The following is a 23,819-nucleotide window of genomic DNA, read 5'->3' as shown; positions in this document are numbered from 1 at the left end:
GTTTCTTCAGCTACCTCAGAAAAGAATTTGTTGAAATGATTAGCTATAAACTCAGGATCACTGAGAGTTTTTCCATTTAAATGAATTTCAAGTGAATTTGTCTCTGATGATTGTTTGCTGTGTCTCTCTGAATTAATAACTTGCCACAACGCTTTAGGTTTGTTTTGAGCTAGTGTTATTTGGTGTGCAGTAGCATTGCGCTTGACTGTTCTTAGTCTCAGATCATAAATTTTCTTTTTCAAGGTTATATTTTCCTTAGCAATTTGTATACCACTCATTTGGTATTTGTGTAGGGCTGTTATGTATTCAGTTTTGTACTTGATAGAAAGATGATCATAGATCATCATAGAAAGGCCTTGGGTTTTTCCTAGTTGTCGATCTTGATTTTTTAATGGGGCACGTGTAGTCTAGAGCTTTTCTTACAGTTCCATATAAGAGAATGTACGATTTATCTACATCTTGTTCAGAGTGAATTTCTTCCCAGTCTTCTTTATGAAGGACAGCTTTTAAGGCGTCTAAATTTTGCTTGCAGAAGTTTCTTCTGTGAGTTTGAGTTGGATTTATATTTAAATTAAAACCAATTATACAGATTTGCCCAGTATGGTCAGACATCCCCGCTTCAAAAACCGTGAAATCAATGTGATTTTCTTGAATATTAGTGCTTATCATGTCAATAGATGTTGTGATGCGGGTTGCTGGAAGTGGGAGTCTTAAAATATTTTGTATGGATAATTCTTCATCAAGTTTTCTATTCTCTGTTGTGTCTTTAAGCCTATCTATATTTATATCCCATTATGACTATAGATTTATCTTGAATTTGAGTTGTTTCAAGAATGTTACCAATGATTTGAACAGTTGCCTCAACTGAACCACTGGGTGGACAATACACACCTAAAATGTTTACTCCATTTCTCTTTTCTTTTATTTGCACCATAGCAGCTTCACACACAAATTGTGTGCAAAATTGTGAGATGTAAATAGCATTTGCACTGATGTTAGCTGAGTCTTTAGTGTATATAGCAACACCTCCGAGTTTATGACCTTCTCTGCTATAGTCAGTCACAAGAGTGTATCCAAGAATCCTTGTATTTCTAAGGGTTTCACTGTTCAATCCATGTTCTGTAAGTATTAATATGGATGGTGAGGTTGTGTTTAGAAAGTGGTTTAGTCTGTCTAATTTCTTTGCTAATCCCCTTATGTTCTGATGCATCACGGTGAGTTTCGAGTTGGAGGATAATTGGTTGACTGATAAAGATTTTTGAAAGCCTTGAAAATTCAGTGTTATTTTAGTTTGGAATTTATGAATATCTTGGGATTGTGCATTTTTTGCTTGCTTTCTTTCCTCAGGAGAAGTCCTAAAAAATTGTCCATCTGTCCTGATTTGCTGTTTTTTTCTTCACTTAAGTACATAGGTTTTTCGATTGGATGGCTGTCAAAGAGAAATCTAGATGCTGTTTCTACCTTACTCTCAGCAATATTTCTTACAAAAAAATCCTCATAAGTTTCCCCTTTCTGCAGTAGCTTAGCAGAGCAGGGAGGCTTCTTTTTAGTGTCGGTCATTTTTGTGGGGGTTCTGCTTGTTTTACAGAGGTTTGTAGCCCAAGTTTCCTCTTTAGCTGACCTATGCACTTGTGCTACATCTTGAAAATTATTGTTGGTCTCTCTTTGAGGTTGTGTTGAATTATAACATGTGCTTGATGTAGATGAACGGTTTGATTTTTCTTACCCCTCTCGCGTTCAAGTTCTTCTAAATTATATAAACCTGCCTCACTTACTTTCTCTATATCTAAGGCTTCTTGTCGTTTAGGACTGGATTCAGCAGACTTTGCAGGATACAAGTTATTTTCCTTTATCTTTTGGACTTATAGAGAAACGCTAAAAACATTTTTCATTTGTCCGACATTAGGTTTCCCTCTTAGAGTTTTATTAAAGTTACAGGACCTATTTGCTTTGCCAGGGTTGCCTTTCGTGATTTTCATTGACTTTGGTTTATTTGTAGTACAAATTTCTGCCTCTAGATTAATGATTTTTTGTCTTAATGCTGTGTAGTTTTTCTTTAAAAAACCTACTTCAGTAACTAAGGGTGTGTTTGCTGCATGGGAAGTGAAAATGGTTCAGTTTGAACCTCTGTATTTTTTTAGACTTTTTCTCCAATTAGGCTGCTTTGACTCATGAGTAGGCTATTTTTTAGAGTTAATATAATGTTTTCTTGTTCTTCAATTGTGATTTCATACTCCTCTAATAAAATTGCTTGCTTTCTATCATTTTCTTTGAAAACGTTTTGTATGTCTAGGATGTATTCTTTGTCCTTAGCTCCCTGTAGTTCTGCCTCAGCAAGTTTATTTTCAAGTTGTTCGACTCTTTGTAAATAAATTTCTTCATCTTTTAAAAGATCTTCAATTTTGGCTTCCATGCTGTTTGCTTGGGCAATTAATTTGTTTTTTTTTTCCTTTTTCAGGGTTTTATTTTCTTCTAATAATGCTGAACCTATTTTGGCTGCCATAATTAGGCTACCTTCATGGGTTCTTGACTCAGTTTTGATTAAACAACCATGTTTTCCCTCTAAGATTAAAATACATCTCATACCTTGTATTAAGAGTACGCTCACCCTTACTAGCCTCTAATAAAACTAAATTTGGATTTTTGCTACATACTTAGTTCCGTAAGAATTACATGTTTACACATGATCATTCCATCAGACCATACCTTGTTGGCAAGTCTACCAAAACTATCTTGCAGGTTCTATTAACTTTTCTGAGAATATCAGAAACTCCATTGATAACTACTTAAGACTCATTCTTTGCCAAATCGTTCGACCCACACAAGACAACCAGAGTGTCTTCCTGTGAAGTTCTTCAAGATTATTGCACATTTCCATCACTTGTTTTGAGCTAGCACCAGGTCTGACAAAGCCAACAGCCTTATGCATATCTTGTTGCGAGTTTACATACAACGAAAAATCCATATTTTCTTTTCAGTATTTTGTCCGGAAGACTCAGGCCCCGTATTAATCTAAATATTCTCTTTTTCAACCATATTTTCCTCTTCGACTTCCTATACCTCAAAACGGTTAGTGGGCTTAAAACTATAGTTTGACCCTCTATGCCTACATTTAGACTGATTTAGTTTTAAATTGAACTTTTGTTTTGTTTCTTCTTAACTATACTAGAATAAGTTTCCACAATAAACTGGTCATGTCTAACTCACTTATTTTTTAAAATGAACCATTATCAATGTTTTGTGTTGAGATTAAAGTATCAATCAATCTTTCATCATCTCGTTGTTGATCTTTGCCATTGCCTTCTTTGACTTCTTTAACTAATTCAGTTAGTTGTTTTAATTCCTCTTCAAGTAATATGATCTTTTCTTCTTTTTCAAATACAAGTCAAGTCGGATATTGTGCTTCCTTAGTTTTTAAATCTCATCATTAATTAGGAGCAAATCTTCAGACATTGTCTTTATTATTGAGTCTTGATTTCTCAATTGTTCCATAAAATCTCATTAACCAGATCATGATCTTTATCTCTCTTGTCGTCAATTTTGGATGTAGTACAATCTGAACATAACCATTTAATTTGTAGTTTTTTTTTTTACTTTTTCATAAACGTTATTTGATTCATCAATACATTTACAGTGAAACCACTGTAAACAAACCTTACATAGAACTGCTTTACTGTTGTTAGGGACATTTTAAAACATTTGCCATAGGAGTATTTGGATCCTTTCTTCATCATTATTACTGTATTATCTATAACACAAATAATGTTCTGCTGTGTAACTAACCAACAAAATATTCAAAACAGTCGATAAGCCAAACAAAGACAAAAAACTAATTATAAAATTCACTTGGAATAAACAACAATACTTATCATGTATACCTTGTCAGCATTTTATCATCGGCTGGGTTATTGCCAAGAAACCGAGGGAAAACATTTGAACACCTCCTATAACATTCAAGGTAGGTTATTTATGTTTACTAATTGTTACAAATTAGAAGGAACAGTTAAATGTGTTACATTAGATTACACACAGCTACTTATCAACATTTCAAATTCAAGCCATCTTTGAATAGCTGCCATTTCGGGTTCGGTTGTCCGTTTAAAGTCGGATTTGTGACATTGTATTCTACTAATAAAGACCTTTAATTTTAATTAAAGATTTTCTTCCAACTCCTTGTGGGCCGCCCCCCTGAAGTGGTAGCGGTTCATTGAAATTGTAGTAAAATATTGTTTTATGCCCAATAACAGTGTGCCAACTTGTATAGCTCCATCTGTAACGATTAAAAAAATATTAAGCCATCCCAGGACTTTTCACCAACCCTGCATTATGAGCTTACTTTTGAGGTCCAAGTCCTGGTTTGTGTATCGAGCTATGAACTGCACAGTCGGATAAAGCCTTAGTGTTTCTTTGATCACCTTCTCGAGATATTTCATTTCTTGAAAGTCCTGATAAGTGGATTCTCTGTCACTACCTCCATATATCTGATTCAATTCCTCAATGGCTTTATCCTGAAACAATTATACAAGAGGTACCATCAGGTTTTCAGAATAAAAAAGCAATAGGCTTGTTGAGGTTCAGTAAAAAAAGTCAATGCAAGTTAATAAACTGCCAACATGACTATAAAATTGAATACTTTAAAAAGGGCAGCAGTTTAAATTTACAAATGTGAGGTTGTTAAAGATAGCTTTGTTGTCATTCTTTTAATTAGTTACAATAGTAAAACTCTAACAGTTGATACTGAATATAACAAACAATATAAGCTGCCATTGTGTATAGTTAAAAAAAAAACTGAGGTTGGATTTGCACCATTGTTTTCCCCTAATAAAGCTCTTTAATTTGATGTATTACTAGACCTATACTCTAATTTAAGATTTTTTTACTCCTTGTGGGTTATCCACTGATATGAAAAATAAGATATTTTCATAAAGAATTTGATATGTTTAATTTTTGAATGCTTTGTCTGCAATGTTCTAAAACATACAGTCCCCATACAATCTGGTTTGGTTGGTTACAGGGTGGTCATTATTTTTATTAAGTTCAATTTTTATATTCATGTTGGCAATGTATTAATTACACTGAGAATGTATTACTAAATTTGGTCACGATACTAATAGTCCACTTAACAATAACGCACTCACTTTTTTATTACATTTGGAAATTACTCACACAACATAACAACACTTTTAAAATTAATAGTAATAAAAGATAAATAAAAATGTTCAAAAATTACTAAAAATAAAAAAAAAATTAAATGAGTTATGTTCAAGAAGCAAATATAATTGTAAGTGAGGACCCAATTCAATTTTGTTCTAAATTTAGTCATTGTTGGACACCCTTAAAATGGACACTAAGATGGCACTTAAAATGGACACCCTCTACAGTATATATAAAATGTCATATACAAACTATTAGGTAACATGCTTTTTTTGTATAAGTGTGTTATATATTTTAGTATTTATACATTTAGTTTAATATCATGCATTTATTATTTATGAACAAGAAATTTAAATAATCATTTCAAACCTGAACATCCTGGTTTTGAGAGAGGCAATACAGACAGAATGACAAAGTAGACGATGTTGTGTCATAACCCTGAAAACAGTGATATAACTTAGTACCAGTTGTGTAAATGCTGGGAAGTCAAGAGGATAGAATAACCTAGGTATTGCCTGCAGAGAACTCCCAAATCTCTATATAGACAATACATACTATCCTCCCCCAGATAATATCATTAATAATATACACCTATATATTAATATTATACTTACAACACTGGTTGTAATTCTTAGAATGTCGAATATTATAGTAACTCGATCTTTCATTCTTTTAAATTTCAACTCCACTTTGAGTTACAAGTTAGGAAATTTATTATTGATGATGGATTACTAAAATTATTTATGAATGATAGGTAAGATATATTATTTTAAATGATAACTAATGAATAGATAAGGTTTTTCTATGATGATAATTATGTGATATGTGATAAGTAAGATGAAATAGTCATTATGTTCTTTCTGTATGTTAGATACCACATGATAATCGCAACTATCTAATACACTGTTAGGAAACAATATACCCCAAAAAACCAATATATATACAGCAAAAACCAATGTATCACTTACATACGAGCAACCCTATGGATATCAAGGAACAGCACATCAATAAATGCTAATGTCAAGAAACTCTGGTGGAATCGTGAATTGATAGGTCTACACTACCGCAGAGGATGACTGCTGGACTGGGTGCAGCTCCCCGTTAAATTCTGTTGCTAGCCTGTATGGGAGTGCCATCCATTGACCGCTTTGACAGGAGGCTGGAAGAAAGGTGGGCTTACCTTCTTGCAAGATGACTTGACTGAGATATGGTCCACTATCCCTTCTCGTGGGATCTTTACAGGAGGCGGCCCTTACCTCCAACTTTACCCATCCTGAATATCCAGTCACTCCAGAAGCAAGCCCAAATGTTCTTTTGAAACTAAGTGCAATGAGAGGTTCTCGCCTCAACTAAGATACCGCAATTTATTATAATATTAATTTTTAACACTTGTGGCTATTTCACATAAATTTGGTTGACTTCGCAAAGTATTGTCTGTAAATATTTTTGCCTTTGGTACAACAATATATGAACTTTGAAGTGTGTGACTTGTTCTTTTAAAATTTAAATATAAACAAAAACTTTCTTATTAAAGATATTTTTATAAAAAATTTAATTAAGTAGTCTAGCCAAAGGACATTTATACTCTTAAAATCTGCTTTTAAAGACTTATCAAGCCATAATTACTAAGAATAATTGAGCATTAAAAGAAAAGGTTATAAACTTTTATTTTTTTGAACCGTGTACAGAACAAAAATTTAAACATATGTATTGTACACAGTGATTAAATACACCTTAAAAATAATAAATTTACTTTAAGATAAACTCACTTCAAACATGAATGTGTCAACTTCATCTCTTATTTCTGCGTCCGTCATCCCGGCACCCTCTTTGTTATATTCCAAGAGCAAATCCAAGAAAGCTTTTTTCTTTCTTATCCCTGGAATCAGTTCTAGATATAATAACTAGAATTTCTCTCTATTATATCTATTATAACTAGAACAATGTAAACCAATAGACAGCAAACAGTTAATTTTTCTAAAGTGAATCCAAAACATATTATGTACATCAAAATTGTAAAATTACTAGGGTGAACAAATATTTGAGTATAAGTTTCTCTTAGTTCTAATTTTGTTTCATTCTTACCATTATTAATACATTGACTACGGTGGACACTTGTTACTACTGTGCCAACTGCCCTAAAGTTGGTACATAACTAGAGCCACAGTAAGAAATTAATCTGATAATTCAATGTTTTGTGCTATAAAGTATTTTAATTTTTGTTCTTGTTTTCTTGAATATAAGAATAAAATTAGAAAATTCTCTTCCCAAGAATTGAAAGTTTATGAAATAGAGAAATAACATATCTGTATAGAGACAATGACAAAAAGAAAAAAATCGTGATTTTCACAAATAATAGCACAGCTACAAAACAGATGATGTTTTCAATATTACAAACTATTATTATGCCATTTCCAAACAACTAACTAAGGATACATTCAATGAAACAGGGTATCAAACTAACTTATAATAGAAAAGCAATCTTCTGAACAGAAAATTATAGTCCTATTCAAACATAAAAAAATAAAAATTACAACTCGAAATATCTTTTAAATCAGTAAAATTTACAGTGATATACTGACTATACAGTGTGGTTTTTAAAGTTGCATACTTAATATTATCTCTGAATTCATTAGAATATTAATTTTTAAACTTTAAAGAAAATTTATTTAAACATATTTCCTCCATGTAAGATGGTGTCTTTTCCACCATTTACCCATTCCCCAAGATGATATTTGGGCATTGAAAATTAGTTTTTACCACAAAGGGTGCCACAATTAGACTGTTCTGTTAATAGGATTTTGAGATTATAGACTTGGTACAATCAAAATTTTAGTTCATTAATGATTTACTTGAGGCCTTCCAAGGCAAGCTGTATGTCTGAATTAAAAAAAATGTTATCTATATCTGATGAAAATTCCCAGAACTAAATGCCATATTAAAGAAATGAATAGAAAGAAGTGTACTATACTATTCAATTTGTTTTTAGATCTGTAGTATGTCTTAAAATAACTATTTGAAAGCATGCTGAATTTATTGACTTAAAATAGTTTCAATTCACTTGGTCTAACTGTAAGATGGGCTGTAAATTTGCTGGTAAGGAAACAAAGCTTACCCTCTAAATGAAATAGGACTCAAGAAACTCCAAAGAAGAAAACCACAAGAAGGGCTTAAATGTAGAAGATCGAATAGGGCTGAGGTAATGGAAAAGGGAAATAGCAAGCATGGAAGAGGTAGGATATTAAATGATGGAGGGAGATCTTTGGTTTAAGTTATAGCTGAGATATAAACGGCCATTAGTAAATTTATACTAGTATGGTAAGAAAGTTGTACATGAGGATGAAGACAAAAAATATAAATTGACAAGAGTGACAATGTTGATACACCAACATACAAAATAAATATTTAAAGCAAATACGAATTAAAGATTTCTTGTCACCAGTATAATGGGTGGCATGAACTCTTGTTACCTTTTATTATTGATAGAGCTCATGGCTACAAAGAGAATCTTAACATTTTGTGAGGGTGTTTTTTCCTGTACTATTATGTTGTTAATACTATATTTCTTTTCCATGTAAGATGAACATTTTGTAAAATGTTGTTTTGTGTAAATTGTTATTATGTGAAAGTGAATAACAATTATAAACCAAACAAGCAAGCACTACAAACCAATATCTTCATTTATTTCTTCCCCATTTTCTTCATTGGTTTCTTGGAGTTTGGCCTTCCGTTCTTTCATGACCTATCAGGAAAGAAAAAATGTATAAAATATTAACAAAGATACCTATTATTTTTAATCAACCTCCTACAATAAATTGTGAAATTACTCATTACAGCTGCTTGATAAATAATGATAGATGATTACACTAAAGTTGTTGATTTCTTATGAAATATTTGATATAAATATTAAAATACTAGAACAAATTACATTAATATTTGTATAATGACTATTTATCTTCAAGACAATATACACCGTGTCCCAAAAAAAAACTGAACAACTTTATTAGATTGTAATTATTTTAATAACACACATATAAAAGAATTTTTTGATTTAAAGTAACACGCATAATCTTAAGTTATTTTGGGTACAACCTTTATTTGTGAACCTCAACATGGTTTCCATTGTTGGCAAAAAGATAGTCGATTCGGCTATCTAACTCTGCCCACACTCGATGACGCATTTCCTCATTAATTTTGGAAAAGGCCGTGATAATCCTTAGTCTCAATTCTTGAATGTTTAACACTTTAGACTTGAAAACCTGGTCTTTTACAAATCCCCAGACAAAAAAAATCACATGGTGTTATGTCTGGGGACCGTGGGGGCCAGGCTATGGAACCACCGCGCCCAATCCACCGACGAGGGAAAGTGTCATCAAGTGATTCTCTTACAAATAAGTTCCAGTGCGGAGGGGCACCATCTTGTTGAAAAAAAAACGTTGGGCTGTAGGTCTTCTAGCTGTGGGTAAGCGTAGTTTTCTAGCATGTCTAGATAAATGTTACCATTAATTGTTTTTTCATTGAAGAAAAACGGGCCAATAAGTCTGTCATAGGAAATAGCACACCACACATTTAACTTGGGACTGTCTCGAACATGTTCCCGAACTTGATATGGTCTTTCTGTACCCCAAATACGCACGTTATGTTTATTCACTTTTCCACATACATGGAACGTGGCCTCATCAGAAAACACTACCTTCTTTAGAAAGTTCTCATCAGCAGTTAAACGATCAAGCACAGTAACTGCAAAGTGTTTACGTTTAAGTTTGTCATCTGGAGTAATTTGCTGCAAAATTTGCAGCTTATAAGGTTTCATTTTCAAATTTTTCTTTAAAATTCTTTGAACACTGGATTTTGATAAATTTAACTCACGTGCTGCAGTGCGAATAGATTTTTGAGGACTCCGTAGAAATGTTTGTTGCACGTTCTCAATAGCTTCATTTGGCAGTTTAGGCCTACCATTGTTTTTTGAATGTTTTATGCTGCCAGTTAACATGAACTTATCATACCAGGCTCGAATGCTGTTCCTTGATGGTGGATGGCGACCATAGCGTGTTCTAAACCTTCTTTGCACTACAATATCTGATTTGGTTTCAATGTACCACTCAACACACTGCGCTTTCTCCTGTGCATTCATAGTGACTGCTTTATTGTAGGTTATGTTTTGGGGTTAAGCAGTTTGAGCAAACAACAATGAAACAGCTGATCTTTACAACTAACATTAAAAAAAACTTTATAAACTCTACCTTCATGTGGTCATGCTTATAATAATCTAAATTTAACTTTGCGGATTTTATTAGGCTTTAAAGTTGTTCAGTTTTTTTTGGGACACGGTGTATTATATGTTATAGAGCTTTCTAGTGGTTTTTATAATTTTCAAAAAAGAACATTTCTTTTGCAATTTTGTACATTTTTTATGTTTTGATATAAATATATTTTTTGGATATAGTTTTCTAACTATTTTGATAATCTTACTTACAAGGAGCTATTTTAGGCATCTTTTGTCTATAATGAATTTGAGGTAAAATTTGTTTATTACTATTCGCACAGGGCTGATTTTGAAACTTTTTTTCGTGGTATTGAGTTTTTTTATACATGTGATAAGTAACTAAAATTTAATAAATCATAATAGAGTTACATAATATAAAACTGCTACTTATTATAAATAAATAAATAAATATATGTTTATTGCCATCTTACAAAAATGCATCAGCAAAGTCAAATATACACCTAAGTGGTATAGTCTGGAGGCAATATTATTAATCTAACATTTAAACATATTTAACAAAAGTTGCCAAGAATTTCTCTCTTCCACCTATCTTCATACCTACATAATAAATAATACAATTTCATAAATGATACAACGGAATAAACTTAGGTACTAAACAACATCCTGATCAATCCCTATTACAAGCTATTTAAAATGGACTGTAAAATTGTAAATAAAACTATAACCTATAATATTAGCACCTATCTAGGAAGTTAAAAACATTAAAATATTATACAATTAAAACATTATACAATTAAAACATTAAAATATTATACAATTAAAAACATTACAATGTTATACAAAACACGGTTTTTTTTACAAAACATGAAACAAAGTATAGTAAATAAGAAGAAAGAAATAAGAATAAACAGGAAGAAATGGAAAACTAGAAATTCACTTCATGAATACTAAAAAACTCAGTCAGATCATAAAAAGGATTCCTCAGTAACCAAGTATACAATTTAGCTTTGAAAATGTTTGTTGGATACTTATTAACTACATTTCTTAATTTGTTATAAATCTTTTGAGAAGTTACAATGTGACTCTGCTGTGTTTTGCTTAACCTACAGTGTTCTATTGCAATGTTGTTTTTATTTCTGGTATTGTAGCTGTGTATGTTGCCGCCAAAAGTTAGAGCTGGAATATTTTTCAGGATGTATGAAACCGAGTCAAAAATATACAAATTAATAACAGTTTGGAGCTCTAGTTCAACAAAAAGAGGTTTGCAATGGTCCAATGGATTTGCTTTAGTCATTATTCTAATCACCTTCTTTTGCAGGATGAGAATGTCATTAATTCTAGTGCTATTGCCCCATATTACAAGACCGTATCTAATTATAGATTGGAAAAAGACATAGTAGGCAGATTTTACATAGCTTTCAGGCACACAATTCATTATTCGTTTAAGAAGAAACATTACTCTTGATAATCTTTTGGAAATATATTCAATATGAGAGGTCCATGTTAAGTTATTGTCAATAAATAGTCCTAGAAATTTAACACAAGAAAAGAAATCATTGGTTATGTCGGATGGAGGGATTTGCCTTAAGCTGAATAAAATGTTTTGGGTTTTGGATTCATTCAATAAAAAACCATTTGACCTGAACCACAATGAGGCTTCGGTAATTGTTTGATTTACAAGGTCTTGTAGTGTGTTGAAGTTTGTGTGTGAACATTTAAGAAAGTTGTACCATCTGCGTATAATAAAGATTTTGCCTTTATAGCACTAGGGAGGTCATTTATATGAATTAAGAATAGAAGGGGACCTAATACTGACCCTTGGGGTACTCCATTCTCAATCACTAATTCATTGGACCATTCCCCATTTAAAAACACTCTTTGTTTGCGGTTTGTTAAATAATTTTTAAGGAACTTGGCTGAAATACCAGTAATACCATAATAGTTTAGTTTTGAGATTAACTCATCATGTTCAATGCAGTCAAAAGCCTTGCTCAGGTCGCAGAGAGTTACCTGAACAAAGGCCTTATTCTCAAAAGTATTTAGGATTTCCCTAATTAGTGCATCAACTGCATCAAGTGTACATTTTCCTCTTCTAAATGTGAATTATTGTGAATAAACTAATACATAAAAAAATAAAGAATGTACACATGTTTTATCATATATGAACTAAAAAAATAGCTTGTAAAGTTACAAATATTGGCATGCCATTGTGGCTGTTTGTAAGTTAATGTCAGCAAGTTGTAATATAAATCTGTATAAATTTGATTAAAGGATGTGTCCCAGTAAAAAAAAACAACATCACAAATTTATAAAAGTCTTCACCCATCCCTGTGTGATACATGCACCTTCCATAGCAATGACAGGCAAATGCATAAAAGGATGCAATTATTTACAAAATTAGTTCATAGATTCCCATCTTAATACATATTTTATATTTCAGAGTTAGTCTTATCTTTATATATAAATATATCGGTCACAATGTTCATTTACGCTAATCTCCGAAACCACTGAACGATTTCAATAACATTTTATAGATATGTATTGTGTGGTCCAACTTAAAAGATTAATAAACATCTATTTTGTATTGTGAATTTAGGGTTTTTTATTGAAAAAAGGGTTGAATTCACTTCTAGAGCCTGTTAAATGTAATCAACTGTTCTGTGTAAACATACGATTCTAATCCAACATGGCGGACACCCATCATTCTACATGAAAGTGGTCCAGTTTTAAAGTGTGATTTAAGTGGGAAATTCAAAAAAATGCCTACTTTTCTTCACAACAAACACAACCTTTAAACTGTAAGTCCATTTATTTACAAAAAAACTACACTTAGAAGAACTTGAGAATACTTTATTCAAGGAACAAAAATTTCAAGCTACTTAACCCTCCGTGAGTCGCATGAATTTCAAAACGCGAGAGGTCGCACACGGAGGTTACTTCCAGGTGACTAAATTAAATGTTATTTTCACGAAACTTAATACTTTTATTTACAGTAATTTCAAAACAGTATGTAGAATCATATAAAAAAGGTTAAAACTTATTTTAGTACCAAAATTATAGTAAAAAAAAATATGTATGTGAGTGTTGAAATTACAATACATTTTAAATCAAATAAATTAACAAATGTAACCCTGATACTGTATATACAAAAAATGTTCGTTTGTTAACGAAGTTTCTGATAACATACTAATCATGAAAAGAATACAATAAAAAAGAAAAGTACAAAAAATTATATAATAAAAACAAAGAAGATTGATACACTTTTTCTGACTACTAAATCAGAGCTTATTCTGAGTCTGTGTGTGAACTTCTTCCTCACTTACTGCGCAGTTGACACACATCACTGGTGCAGAGTGCTCACGACAGATGAAGTTTTTGCAGCTGTTACATCTTGTTTTGGACAAACGGTTTTTTCCTCCAGTTGCATGAGTAGCATCTACCTGAAGTGTCCTCATCAGCGGGTGTGCGGGTCGTGCCTCTTCTTCATTCAAGTCAACATCTGTCGAAGCCTTTTCTTGGTTGCAGTTGGAGTACTTATTACAGTTAATTCTTGTTGCCATGTGTTCTCTGCCATAGTTCTTTGGCTAAAGGTTCGTAAAAAAAAGTCTTCGCTTAGCCACAGGAGAGTTCACATTTTCTTTGTGAATAATGAATGAGTTCAATCCACCTACATTCAGCATTGAATAAAAGATCACCATAGACCATCTGTTTGAGATTCTTGCTACATCGTAATGTGAAACGTATTTATCCACTGTATCAACTGCTCCTTTGCTACAGTTATAGAAGAGTATTACCTCTGGCTTGCCATAGGTTAGCTGAAGCTTCATCTCTGTCTACAGCTGCGTCGTCATGCATGGATGATAACAAAACAACCTTTTTATTTTGTTTTGCTTTGTAAGACACTAAAGTCATGTCTTTTTTGAAAACCAAATTTAGAGCTTCCTACGTCCTCCTTGTTTTTTGTCCACAAAAGCTGGGGGGAGTTCTTTTTTATTTATCCTCAACGTACCAACAAGTGTTAGTTGGTGATTCCTCAAAAGGTCGACACAAAGAGGTATGGAGCAAAACCAGTTGTCGACCGTAACATTACGTTTACTGCCTGATATTGGTGCTACAATACGTTCAACGACAGACTTTCCAGAGTTATTGACCTGGTATGGACCGTCTGGTTGTTTTCCAGGGTAGATTTCTAAATTGTTGGTGTAAAATGATTTGGCACAAACAGATGAAAAAACCTTAACTCCGTACTTTGCAGGCTTGTTTTTTATATATTGCCTGAAAGAACATTTGCCCCCTGAATTTTAGTAGCATTTCGTCAACAGTGACAAACTCGCTGACGACATAATTTTTCTTGACATTTTTGCACAAACTGTTCGAAAACTCTTCTTACTGGAGCCAGTTTATCATTGACTTTTCCTTCGTGGCCTGGTACGAATATCATCGAACCTCAATGCTCTAAGCAGTAATTTGAAACGCCTAAGACTCATGGCTAGTCTAAAAGAATTCAATTCCGCTACCATCTGCTGCCCATAGGTCATCCAAATTTAAATGAGAGGCTTTGTATAAAGCCAGCTAAATACAACAAACCAATAACACATTTTATTTCTTGAGGTGTTGTATTGGTACAGGTCTCTTTCTCTGTTGTAAATTACTTTTATTTTTATCAATCCAAATGTTCGTGCACTCAGTAATTTCTTCAATCATTTCATTACTAAAAAACAAACTCCACACTTCCAGAGGAGTATTAGCATTTTTTTGCAGCATTACTGACGTGTCCCATTCTCATCAGAATAATATTCCTTTGTCTGTTGCGATTTTGTGGCTTGGGTTCTACATCCCATAACATCTTACGATTTTTACTCATGAAAGCTAACTTATTGTTTTGTCTTGCGTACAATTTCACCGTTTAATCTTTCAGCAATTGGTAAAGCTTCTAAATCAGAAAAGTCATCATCGTCTAGTTCTATTTCACTATCATCACCTAAGTTATTTTCTAAGTCATTTGGAATATTATCATTTACCTCATCTCCAGATTCATCAGGATCATCAATAATTCCATCGTTGACTGCCGCGTCATCGTCAAAAACCAATACTCTAGGGAAACACTCCTGTGGGTCGTTGAACTTGTAATTCTTCTCGTTCCACACTTGCCAAAAGGCGAGCAATTCTTCTTTCTTCGTCTGATTCCATTTCCACAACGATAAAAAAATTATATAAAAAATGACTATACAAAAAAAACTAACAATATATACACATAGACTAAATTATATACAAAACAGTAAAAGCAAACAGCACGCTTTGAAGTTTAGTCCTATTTAGCACCAGTGCGCGAGAAGTCGCATACGGAAAGTTGCCTCCGGGTGAGGACAATACACGAGAAGTCGCACACGGAGGTTACCTCCAGTCCACTACGAAAACTGAACTGAACTAATAAGAGAAAGTCCGGCAGGGTTGGGGTTGTTGTCTTTAGTTCCAGGAAGGAGGGCTCGTGAGGTACGGCGGAGCGCCGACACCACACAACCTCACAAATGTCATTTATACTGAAAATCGTAGCTACCCGGAGGTTACTTCCGTGATGCGACTCACGGAGGGTTAAATTAATCAATCTTAAGCATAAACGTTCACTACAAAACAATTATTTATCAATATTAATGATATCTGCAAAATATTTAATTTATACCATGAATGCACAAGCCTATAAAAATTAGACATACCATATGGAACAGTACACGCGTCATACGGTGACCTACTTGTGTGAAACTGTGTGGTAATATATCAATGTATGAACTACACAGACAAGTAGTCGTGAGGTGCTAACAACAACATCGCTGACAGTGCAAACATCAGCAAACTCCTCACTTGACCTACCATACTGCTGCTGGAGCACTGACCTTGAGCTGCTGACTGTGCAACTGACAACAGCACCAACACTCGGCTGTTATTTATCTACATCTGACTTCCATCACCTATCTAGTTTAGGCTGTCTGGATCTTTCTACTTGACAAGGAACTAGATTATTCCTCAAAATCAAACAAAATTGTACACTTCTTTTTATTAATTAAGTATTAATACAACATTTTATTCATCATGACAACAGCAATCAGTCAAAGCTAGAATAAAAATCTGTATACCACTTTATTCATGAGGACAACAGCAATCAGTCAAAGCTAGAATAAAAAACTGTTTACTATTTTATTCATCAGGGCAACAGCAATCAGCCAAAGCTAGAATAAAAAACTGTTTACCATTTTATCACAACTGAGAAGCACTAGTGTACTACAGGCGGATCCCAGAAAAGTGAAGGCATTATGTCATCTTTTCCTTGTGGAATCTGCTCTATCGGAGTGAGATATAAAGGCATATTGTGTACAGGCAATTGTAAAAGCTGGTTCCACTCTAAATGTCTGAATTGGTCAGATAGCAAAATCAAAAAACTTAGTAAAATAGAAATAGAAACTTGGCTGTATGTAAATTGCAAATGTAATAACACTATTGAAACAAAGCTTGAAAACCTGTTAGAAAATAACACTTCCACTCAACCACAATCTACGATGGAAGATGTTCATACTAAAATACAACATTTTGAAAATACAGATGACTTAGAAACCTCTCTAACATTAGTTGCTGAAGCAGGAAATGCCCTACTAGCAGAAAACAACAAACTCAGGCAGGACCTGCATGCTTTAACAATAAGAAATTCCCAACTGGCAAAACAGATCTCCAACCTAAATACTTCGTCAGAACTAACATATCATGCTAAGATAGAGGAACTTGAGTCGCAAAATGAATCCCTACTCAGTAGAAATGCCATGCTAACTGATGCACTAACAGGAATTGAGAACCAACTTCTGAAAGAGAAACAATTACAAGTTGCATTAGAAAAAACATTTGAAGAACAAGACGCAAGCAAAGAAAAAAATAATCGATATCCTTGAAGGAAAAATCAAACAGCTTGAAGACAGCATTAAAAAATTAAACAGTACAAAAAAAATATATCTACAATAAAGAAGAAGCTACTGCCATTGACTCCGGAACCCAGACGAATAATCTTGACACCCCTAAACCAAGCGATACATCACATATCCTGGTCGAACTAACCAAGCTAAAATGTCGACATGACCACATGGAGTCAACAATAAATGATTTGCAATGCAAACTACAAAACACAATGACACCTGCAGAGCTAACTTACAAAACATCTCCAGCTAAACAACCTCTATCACCAAATTGCACGAATAAAAAATTTAAAAAACAAGGATCTAAGAAACAAAATATCTTCAGTATCTCGCTACAGGTAGCAAAAAATAAAGAACTCCAAGAAATAAAGAAACACAAAAATGAAACCGTCAAAAAAACACCAGCTAATAAAATTGCCAAAGAGTTTGGTACTTTTCGTGTACAAAACAGGCCCCCAATTACAGCAACACAACTTAAAGGTAAAATGCTTGAAGAATTTTTAATGGAACACCTACAAGAAGTGACAAGAAAAACAATCAAACTACCAGACGTTGCTCAGGACAAAATTCCAGATACCAGTGCTTCAACTCATTTTTTAGAAGACCACCACATGACACAGAAAAATACATAACAACACCAAACCGGATCATGTTGCAAGACAAGACCATACCCTGCTCCTACCCCAATACGCAACATAGAGTTAACAAAATTAAACCTGCTAGAAACCAATGTAGTCCTCCCAAAAATATCCTAAATAAACAAAAACCAACAGATGCAGCACCAAAAAAAAAAGGAAAGACCCACAATTTCTACAAAAAAAGACACTTCACTAACAATACTACATCAAAATACAGATCGAATCTCAAATAAAATAGATATGATGACTGACCTCCTCACCAATACCTATCCAGATGTCCTCATAATAACAGAACACAGCCTCTCAAAGTCAAATCTAGAAAATACCAACCTAGAAGGCTATACACTAATAGAGAGTTTTTGTCGAGAGCACCACCAAAAAGGGGGAGTGGCGATACTAGTGAAAGATGAACTTAAGAACTACGCTTCTGGACTGGAAAGAAACATACATAGCCAGGAACTTGTATGTGAGCTGTCTGCAATAAAACTGACAATAAAAAAACAAATCACATACATTGTCGGAATCTACAGACCAAACACGAATTTGGACGAAGCCATTGACATCTTATTTAGTACGCTAGAAACTATACCTACATGGAATAGCCCAGTATTGATAATCGGTGACATCAACATTGACTGCCTTGAGACAAATAGAAACAACAACCAACTCCAAGAGACTCTTAATTCAAACAATATCACAAGACATCAACTACCACCTACACGTATTACCCCGAACACTGCAACTTCCATTGATATGGTCTGCTCCAATCAAATTTCCTGCAAACCAACAGTCAATATCATTAACACTTTCATATCCGACCATACAGGACAACTGGTGACACTGAACAACAACAAGTTCAATCCATTTGACCAAATTATGTATAGTAGACATTTCACTGACAGAAACTTGGAACTGCTTAATAGGTTACTCAAACAGGAGACTTGGAATGACATTCTCAGATTGGAAACGGTAGAAGACACTTATAACACATGCCTAAGAACTCTGACGTATAACATGGATGTAGCATGCCCACATACTCGAACTCGCAAGAGGAAACCGCAACAGCCAACTGTACTTGGACCAAGAGACAATGGAAAAGCGAAATCAGTTCCTAGCTGCACAGGAAAAATATCTGCTTACTGGCTCACATGAAAACAAGGCTAAGGCAACAGAAAAGAAAAGGGAATATGACATTCATCTCAAAAACCAAAGGAAACTTAAGACATCTGAACACATTAATAAAGCAGAAAATAAAAGCAAGGCAATATGGAATATAATTAATAAGGAGGGACACAAAAGTAAAAATGGTAATGAAACGATAAAACTTAACAATAATGGAACTTTAATTTCAGATCCCTTAAAGGTAGCAGATCACTTCAATAAATTCTTTGCTAATGTCGCTAATAACATCCTACTACAAGCTACATATGACGGTCACCTAGTTAAACGACCTTCCATTATACACAACATTCAAGACACGCTTCTCTCTCACCGACAACTGAACAGGAAGTTAGGAAAACTATACAGACAATGAAACAGAAAAACTCAGCTGGTTTTGATGACATCTCGACTAAAGTTATTAAAGCATGTAAAGATCATCTAGTATTACCTCTGACCAACATAAATAAGTCATTCGCACAGGGCATCTTCCCAACAAAATTGAAGTTAGCTAAAGTGTACCCTAAACTCAAAAAAGGGGATCCAACACAAGCCAGTAACTATCGGCCAATATCCCTACTGCCTGCAATATCCAAAATTATCGAGAAGATTGTGTTATCAAGACTATTAAACCATCTCAATACTAACAACCTTCTTCCCCAAGAACAACATGGCTTTATGGGAGGTAAATCTACATCAACTGGACTAACAAGCATTGTCGAATATTTAATAAAAGCAATAGACAAAGGAGATACAACAACTGCTATTTTCTTGGATTTTACAAAAGCTTTTGACTGCTAAGCCATGACATGCTAGTGAAAAAGTTGAAGACTCGGGAGTGGTAGGGAAAACTGCTGACTGGTTTACGAGCTACCTAACGGACAGAATGCAAACGGTAGAAATAAGAAGCACAACACAAGGAGTGACAACAAAAACTACCTCGACACCACTGCCAGTCAGTAGAGGAGTCCCACAAGGCTTCAGTTTTGGGCCCCATCTGTATACAATTTTTGTTAGTGACTTCCCTGACTACCTCAGAGAATACTGCTCTATGCTATTGTATGCTGACGATACAGTACTCCTGTTACAAAACAAAAAGCCCACCAGACTGGAAATAGACTCATATATAGCTATTAATATGGCAATAGAATATTGTCAAGCCAACGATCTAGTACTGAACAGCACTAAAACTCAGCAACTAATACTTGGACGAAGCAAAGGAGAAGTTTTGGAACTACCAGAGGCTGAAAGAATGCAAAATGTAAAGTAACTTGGACTAGTCATAGACGAAACTCTCTCCTGGAATGACCAAATAGATCAGCTATGTGGAAAACTCAGTACATCATTGTATGTCCTAAGGAGATTAAAACAAGTTGGTAGTCCAGAAATAATTAAATGGGCATACTACGCTCTTTTTGAAAGCCACCTGAGATATGGTATAGCCATCTGGGGCAGCTCCTCGAAAACTAACACTAACAGGATCATGGTGCTGCAAAAGAAAGCAATCCGCATAATGTCAGGATTAGTACCAATAGATTCATGCAGGGAAGCTTTTAAAAACTTAAATATTCTAACAACAGTTGCCCTATTCATATTAGAAGTAACTGTCCATTACCAGTCAACAAAACATACCAAGAAGAGGAGATGTACATTCACACAACACAAGAGCAGCAAACAATTACTCACTTCCCTCTCATAGATTGACTCTATTTGAGAAGCAACCTACTTATATGGGCGCCAAATTCCTGAACATACTACCGCCTGAAGTTAAAAATCATACTGCAGACAAACAGCAATTCAGAAGGGAACTAACCAGATGGCTCCAAGAACGTCCCTTCTACTCAATTGAAGAATTTCTTAACTGGAGAACTGATAACTTATTTACACTTACATAACCATCATAAACTTTATTACATGTAAACTTTATGACACCATTCTAATCTTGAAGATTATGAATAAAGAATTTTGTCTATTGTCTATTGTCTACGTTTTAATTAATTTTACCATAATAGTCAGTTTATTTACATTTACAGCCTTATAAGAGTAAGCTTAATAGTAACATCACTTCTTATATCAACATTTTCTGCAACCATACACTTTTTTATAGATTTTCTTGCTTGTAGCAATAAGCCAAACTCAACATTGGTGACGGAGATATAATTCACTTGAACCAGAAGTGCTCATACACGTGTGAAGCCTACAAATTTAGTACAATACATAAAAATGCATAATTTGTACATAATATTAATCGTGTAATAACAAGCCACAGCAAGTTAGTTGGATCAACTAGTAATATTATATATAAATGGGTTAGTCTCATAATATATAATATGTATTGGTCATATGAAGTATACTCATTTTTGCATTGTGTTTCATATCATCCACACTTACAGCAAACTCGTTATTCATTGTATAAGTTATATTCTTCTTGTTCGTTAAAAACTGTACTTGGGTATTTCTAAAATTCATAGAATTGATCAAAATCCGAATTTCAATATTTTATTAATTGTTTTGGCCTAATGTTAAGAGTTTTAAAAATTGATATCTTGCTACAATTTGGGCAACAAATAATATAAACAGCATAAATATTATTTGGTTATAACAACATATAACATCTTGGTTATATTTTCAATGTTTGTTTGTTATAAATAACATTTTATTAATATTATAACATTAATTTATCGTTCTAGAATTTTTAACAACTTTTAGTTTTGAAAACTAATTAAATATTTATGTATTTGTTTATCTATACTTACGTACTATAGCAGCTACAATTGGGGTATAAATTTTTATACATTGTGAGACATCAAAAAATAAGTTTCTCTTTGATTAACCAAAAGCCACTCCATTGCTTGCTAAAATAGTATTTTCAATGACAACTCAACCCCAGCTCTTCCTTTTCTCTCATAAGTTTTTCATTCCTCAAAATTCTTAGGTAAGACTACCTTTTACCATGCACACAAGGAACTCCTGCCTTATTGAGGCCTTAGTGATGTTTTGTCTGTACAGAACAGAATAAAATACTGAAAATCTTATTCTGACCATTAACTGCAGAACCTTGTTTCTTTCAAAGATAAGGTTTAATTATAAAGATAAGTTGTCCACCTTGTATCTTTCATTCATTAAAAACAAGGTAATTCTCTAAACAGTTTTGATGAGCAGTATCAATTTCAAGGAGCTTAGTTGATTTGTTAGTGGTGGTTTAAAACAGTGTCATGAGTTTACGTACATGATGAGTGGATAGCAGTATGAGTTAATGTGGTTAGGTGATCACTGAAAAATGATATAAATAGACCAGAACCCATAACATAGCCTTGGGACACACCTTAAAACATAGTCAGTGGTTGGGATGTTATTGTTCTAGTTACCTCATTGATTGTCTGCTATATTTTCAATTCCTACTACCTGTTATGTATTTAATAATAACCTATAGCATTATTATTATTCTTGTTTTTAGTTCACATCAGAATTACTCACACTTTCAGTTACGCTGTGAAGATATTTAATCAGTTTATTATGGCGTCTCCCTTCCGGTAGAAAGTCAAAGATGAAAGACCTCTGGATCACATCAAAATTGCGATGGGCTATGATCTCTAGCAATCTGGGGAACATTCAGAAAAAACATTTAAAACTGTTATGATAAAACGTCAACCAAACTGAAAATAACCATTTTCTGTCAAATAGTCATTGCTCATATAAATGGTTGGTTGACACTGATTTTACTTTTATTTACATACATGACGGTTTTTGAAGTGTGTGTGAAGCAAACAAATATATTTGAGAAAACTTATTGTTTGACATTTTAAACCTTTTTGATATACTCCCATTTTACCCTCGATCAATATCTAGCTTGGCTGGTGATTGATTTATTTCTTTTATATGTATAACATATAAATCCACTTATAAGTTAATGATATTGAATAGAAAAAATATTAGAACACTAAATGTATCAGGGTTTGGATAACTTTATACAAAGTTTAAAAACATTTTAATTCAAGATATTAAAATTATCTGAAATTAGTTTGAGTATTTTTTGTCTTTGTGCAATATTAGTGTCCAAAATGGTGGGTTATAATAGGGTGGATTTGATGTCCTCACTGTATTTAAGTTTTGTCAGTCAGTCATTAAAATATATCTGCTTCAATTGTACTATAACATCTGTATCTAATTATTTATTTATATTGATTATCTGATTAATTAATGTAAGCTTGTGGAGCCTAAAATACCTTTGAATGGGTAAATTTAATTGGGGGGGGGGGTGGGGGGGGGGGGGGGTGGGGGGGGGGGGGGGTGGGGGGGGGGGGGGGTGGGGGGGGGGGGGGGTGGGGGGGGGGGGGGGTGGGGGGGGTCTCGCCTAATAGGACCAGAAAGGAGTGACTATTCACGAAGAATGAAAGAATATTTTTAAACACAAGTTTTATCAAAATTTTGTACATCACTATAAAAACAATATACCAAGTACGCTTAAAAAAAACCTCGTCATCCTACTTTTACTTTTAAAAACATGAGCATTTAGAAAACATAACTAATTTTTTTATTAACAATGAAAAACCAAGTTGATTTTTATATAATGAAATGAACTCACTTTTTTGCGTTTTAAACGAGTATTTTTCATAACCGTGTCTCTAAAATTCGTGCCCAACCAATTTCTCGAATAATGACAGGGAAATGTTGGACTTGTTGGGC

General features: G+C 33.6%; 1 protein-coding gene across 1 annotated transcript in view; it reads right to left on the bottom strand.

Moving 5' to 3' along the window:
• Positions 1-23,286, bottom strand: part of LOC124353969 (cytochrome P450 4C1-like) — a 30,163-nt gene extending 6,877 nt beyond the window's left edge. The window contains exons 1-5 of the mRNA XM_046804063.1: positions 22,611-23,286; positions 8,824-8,896; positions 6,924-7,033; positions 5,524-5,592; positions 4,337-4,508 (exon numbers count right to left, since the gene is read on the bottom strand). Coding sequence (XP_046660019.1) covers positions 4,337-4,508; positions 5,524-5,592; positions 6,924-7,033; positions 8,824-8,896; positions 22,611-22,745 — 559 coding nt within the window. The 5' untranslated portion in view covers positions 22,746-23,286. The remainder of the gene's footprint in view (positions 1-4,336; positions 4,509-5,523; positions 5,593-6,923; positions 7,034-8,823; positions 8,897-22,610) is intronic.
• Positions 23,287-23,819: the final 533 nt, after the last annotated feature.

This window comes from Homalodisca vitripennis, chromosome 2 (genome assembly GCF_021130785.1).
Source record: "Homalodisca vitripennis isolate AUS2020 chromosome 2, UT_GWSS_2.1, whole genome shotgun sequence".
NCBI classification, from domain to species: Eukaryota; Metazoa; Arthropoda; class Insecta; order Hemiptera; family Cicadellidae; genus Homalodisca; species Homalodisca vitripennis.
The sequence above is the reverse complement of the archived record's forward strand: the minus strand, read 5'-3'. Positions and strand labels throughout refer to the sequence as shown.